Source organism: Acanthisitta chloris, unplaced genomic scaffold (genome assembly GCF_000695815.1).
Source record: "Acanthisitta chloris isolate BGI_N310 unplaced genomic scaffold, ASM69581v1 scaffold5609, whole genome shotgun sequence".
Classification (NCBI taxonomy): domain Eukaryota; kingdom Metazoa; phylum Chordata; class Aves; order Passeriformes; family Acanthisittidae; genus Acanthisitta; species Acanthisitta chloris.
This window is the reverse complement of record NW_008692958.1, coordinates 6,405-10,678: the sequence shown is the minus strand read 5'-3', so window position 1 is coordinate 10,678 and position 4,274 is coordinate 6,405. Positions and strand designations below refer to the sequence as shown.

General features: G+C 55.1%; 1 protein-coding gene across 1 annotated transcript in view; it reads left to right on the top strand.

Moving 5' to 3' along the window:
* Window positions 1-410: 410 nt before the first annotated feature.
* PSMF1 (proteasome (prosome, macropain) inhibitor subunit 1 (PI31)) overlaps window positions 411-4,274 on the top strand; it is a gene marked incomplete at its 5' end in the record, with an annotated part of 5,086 nt that continues 1,222 nt past the window's right edge. The window contains 4 exons of the mRNA XM_009082864.1: window positions 411-563; window positions 1,034-1,116; window positions 1,767-1,943; window positions 3,118-3,171. Coding sequence (XP_009081112.1) covers window positions 411-563; window positions 1,034-1,116; window positions 1,767-1,943; window positions 3,118-3,171 — 467 coding nt within the window. The remainder of the gene's footprint in view (window positions 564-1,033; window positions 1,117-1,766; window positions 1,944-3,117; window positions 3,172-4,274) is intronic.

Here is a 4,274-nt window from a genome sequence, read left to right as displayed (position 1 = left end):
CTTCCAGCAGCACTGCTGTGGGGCTGGGACAAACAAGATAACATCCTTCTCTACCACCCCAGATAGCTGTGTGTCATGCTGGGGAGGTGAGAGGTGCCTGGCAGGGAGGAGTATCATCCACAGACCATAATCTGGGTCTTTGTGGCCTACTCCTGCTCAGCAAAGGGTGGTCATATCTGCTGTTCCAGCACAGGGACGCTGTGGGAGGCTGATAAGCAGGCAGGGCCAGTCTGTAGGAAGTACAGTCCCGCTCATGCTGTCAGAACCTGGAAGGCAGTGAGAGATCCCTTCTCAGAGACATTAGTCCCCTCCTGGATCTCCCTGTGCAGCCAAGACAGGTTCTCCCAGCCTCTGTGGGGGCATGCTGGGCTCCTGGGCAGGGTCTCAGTAGCCTGTCTGTTCCATTGCAGGCAGGTCCTGATGAGAGGAAGTCAGAGCTGCTTCCCACCGGCTGGGAAGCCAACAAGGAGGTGTATACGCTGCGCTACAAGTCCACGGATGATGCTCGTGAGCTGCTGCTGAAGGCCATCATGGTGGAGGACAATATGATCCTCAATGTTATGGTGAGTACCCTGGGGGTTTGGGGTCCTTCAGGACTAGCAGCTGCAAAGAACAGCGGGGCCCATTTCTTAAATGTTTGCTGTTGCTTGTTCTGCCTGGCACACAAAGAGGGCCAAACCCTATCTGTGTCAGGGCAGCAGGACAATTTGCCTTGCACAAACCAGCCCAGGAGCTACCCCATTTTTGTCTCTTTGCCAGTCAAGACTTTTCTGCAGCTCCCAACAAGCAGCTTCCCCAGGTGGTTTTGCTCAGTGTTTTTCCCTTTGCAGCCCAAATTGGGGGAGTGAGCATGGAAGACCTTGCTGTACACTGGGGTTTGCTCCTGGGGATTTAGGCATAGTACAGGGACATGGCAGGAAGCAGGTGAGCCCTGTACCTTGTGTCCCAAGCCCTCAGATGTGGTTGTACCTGCTCCTTCCCTCATTCCCAGCTCTGCCAGGCTGCTCACTCTGTGCTTTCTCTCTTTTGCCAGGATCGCAGCTCTCAGAAGGTGGCAGATGTGACCTTGGCAGTGGCTGACTACATCAACCCAGAGCACCTGGACGATTTCCACAAGTAATCTTAGTTCCCTGGTATTTTCTGCAGGGGAAATGTCCCACTGGTTTGAGGAGAGGGGCAGAAATCAGGTTGGGAGGAGCTGAAGAAGCTTCCTCCCCAGTACAAACCTGTGGGCAGGCTCGACAGCCCTGAAATGCAGCCAGAGCATCCTCCTCTGCCTCCCTCTGTGCTGCAGTCAGGCAGGAGAGATTTGTGGGACAGTAGAACTGTGGGTTAGGGCCCAGGGCAGAGCCACACCACTTGGGAACAGGCCAGGCCAGCACGTTTACTTCCAGAGTGCTGCGCTATTTGGACACTGCCCAGGGGTGCGACAGCTTCAGCCACATACCAGACACCCCAGGGCCTTGCCAAAGACCAGTGCCATCTGCTGTGCTTTCCTCCAGTGCAAACTGGTTGAGTTGTGGCCGCAGCAGAAGGGAGTCCCAGGGCTGAGTGACACCTTAGCCCTCTGAAATGGAGTGTGGGCTTTGGTGCCCTGTGTACTGTTACCCCTTCTCATCCCCTCTGTGCTGCCAGCAGGGGACACGTTTTGTGCCAGGGACTTGGGCTTGTCTGTCCCTTCCCCAGACCTCTTGCAGTCTGTCCAGAAGCTCACATCCCAGTGCCATGGCCTCCCCAGCCCACTGCCTTCCCTCTCCTCGCTGCAGGGTGTACAAGAACACTGAGGAGCTGAGGACAAGGATCTCTTCAGGCATCATCACTCCCCTCGGGGCCCCTGCAGAAAAGGCCAAAAAGGAGCCTGAGTCCAAAAAGGATTTGCTCCGGGATGACAACCCACTCCACATCCCTCCCCGGCAGCCAACAGGCACGATGGCCCCATCCTGGTGAGTAAAGAGTATGTGGATGCTGAGGGTCCTCCATGAGACAGGATGTGGTCCTGGCACAGCTCCCCAAACTACACCTCGGGTTCCCATCTTGCACACATGGGATGTGGAGTGAAGAGGATCCAGACCTTTCCCAGCTGTTTTCAGCCTGGACACTTGGATTTGATTTGGTTGCTGGCTGAGGGAGTTGTGTGTTGGACCAACAGACCCAGGAGGGAGCAGGCACGGTGCAGGGCTGTGGTGAGGTGTGGGGTGAAGGAGGGTGGCCCTGCTCTGTCCTGGCTGAGGGACTGTCAGAGCAGGGGCACCAGTAGGAAGGGCAGTGCCATTGTGGGGCTGAGCAGCCTTGGGAGGGACAGCAGAGGTGCACCCAGACAGGACAGAGGGCAAGACCTCCTCTTCTTGCTCTCCTGACTCCACTTTTGCCTTGAAACGATTGCTGGGGAGAGGGGACACGTGGCACCTGCTTTGCTATCCCTCCCTGCCCACTCATCTCTTGTATGTGGCAAGCAGGCTTCCCCTTTTCTCCCCCACACATTGTGATCCTCTTTGGCCAGAAGTCAGAGATACTGTGGTGGGTCTGACATGCTTTAGGGACCAGCTATGACTTCCACCTTGTGTGTCACCCCACTGCTGTCTACTATCAGGGTTCAAGAGGTTCCATGGGGAGGCCTGGACAGACAGGCTGGAGAAGGTCACAGCTCTGAAACCATGTTAGTGGCGTGTGTTATTGGCAGGGAGATGTGGCAGCTGGCTGCAGGCTCACCTCCCCACTGTCCTCAGATTCCTAGAATTGGGACTGTTGCTGTGTCTCCATCTGGGACATGCTGGAGAGCCTGGCCTAGCCCAGCACTGCTTGGGGATCCCCTGGCATGGAAACTCTGGACATGCACAGATAGCTCCTGCCTGGAGCAGTGGGAACAACAGAGGGGAAAACACGGCCTCCTTCATCTCAGAAAGCTGCTGCCACGTACACCAGTGTCCTCACCCAGCAGCAGGGAATGCTGCAACCTGGGCATGGGGTGGCTCCCAAAGGCAGCTCCCTCATGCAGGGTCACACAAGTCCTAGGGCTGTCCAGGTTCTGCAGTGCTTGCTGTGGGAGAGCACCTATGGGCATAGCTCCATGCCGCTGCTCTGCCCTTCCTGAACATCTCACTGTGTTCTGTGTTTCAGGCCTTCCCCCTTGAGTCCCTTTGCTGTTGGTGGGGATGACCTGGACCCTCTTGGGTGAGTATGGTGGTTGGAGCACCCCCTGCTCTGCCCTTGGGGTGTGGGGGTTGCTGGAGATGTCTGGAACAGCTGGAGTTTGCCTGAGCATCCGGCCAAGTGTCTCTGAGTGGGGATGGCGATGGGACAGTTGCTCAGTGCAAATTGTGAGGGACCAATTGACAGTTGCTAAAGCTCAATATGGTTCTAATATCGTAATAAGATCCCATCTCTTGCATAGATGATAGGTTGCAATCTGCGTCTGTTTAATAATCAGCTTGTATTCATTTAACACACAGTAATTCCTGCAGTAAATCAAAGCTGAATACGTCGTTAAGTGAATGTAAGCCTCTAATTTAAACCGTTACCAGCTGCTGTGTCTCCAGCCCAGCAGTCTGCAGAAGGGGAGGCTGAAAGCTGAGTTCACAGATTCCCAAGTCCTGTTGCAAGCCTCTCGGCTGTCTGAGGCACTCCAGAGGAAGCCTGGGCAGAGGCTGGGCTGTCTGGGGGATTGAGCTTCACAGATACATCCTCAATCTTTGGTTTGGTCAGGCAAGGAGAACCTGTCATCTTCCACTCCAGCTAAAAGCACAGAGTCAGACAAAAAACAGCTCTTGAGGTCATTGCGGAGCATCCTGCAACCCAGGGGAGTCTCCTCTCTGGAACCACTTTCCTATGGGGATGGCATTTTTTCCCCCTCTTGCAATTTTTCCCCTCCTGGTTCTCTATGGGTTTGGCTAAGAAAAGGGCCAGCTAAAAATGTCCTGTTTGGGTGGAAAGAGAGGCCTGGAGCTGGGGGGACTGGAAGGAAAGCTGATCGCATGAGGAGAGGGGGTTCAGTTTGGGGGTGGTCCTTCTTTGTCTCATCGCCTCCAGCCCTTCATCAGAGATTGCTCTGTAAATGACAGAAAGCATGGTAAATGGAAGCAGATTTGAGTGCTGACACCTGCCAGCGCTGGGGCTGGAGACCCGGACTCCCAGGAATATGCTCTTGGGACCTGGCTGTCCCGGGGCGCTCTGGGCTGCCGTTCCAGTCTAATGGAACTCATTAGCACAGTTGTTAATGACTTGCATGATGGCAGCGGTGTCCAGAGGCTCCAGCACAAAGCTGACCATGAGGAATG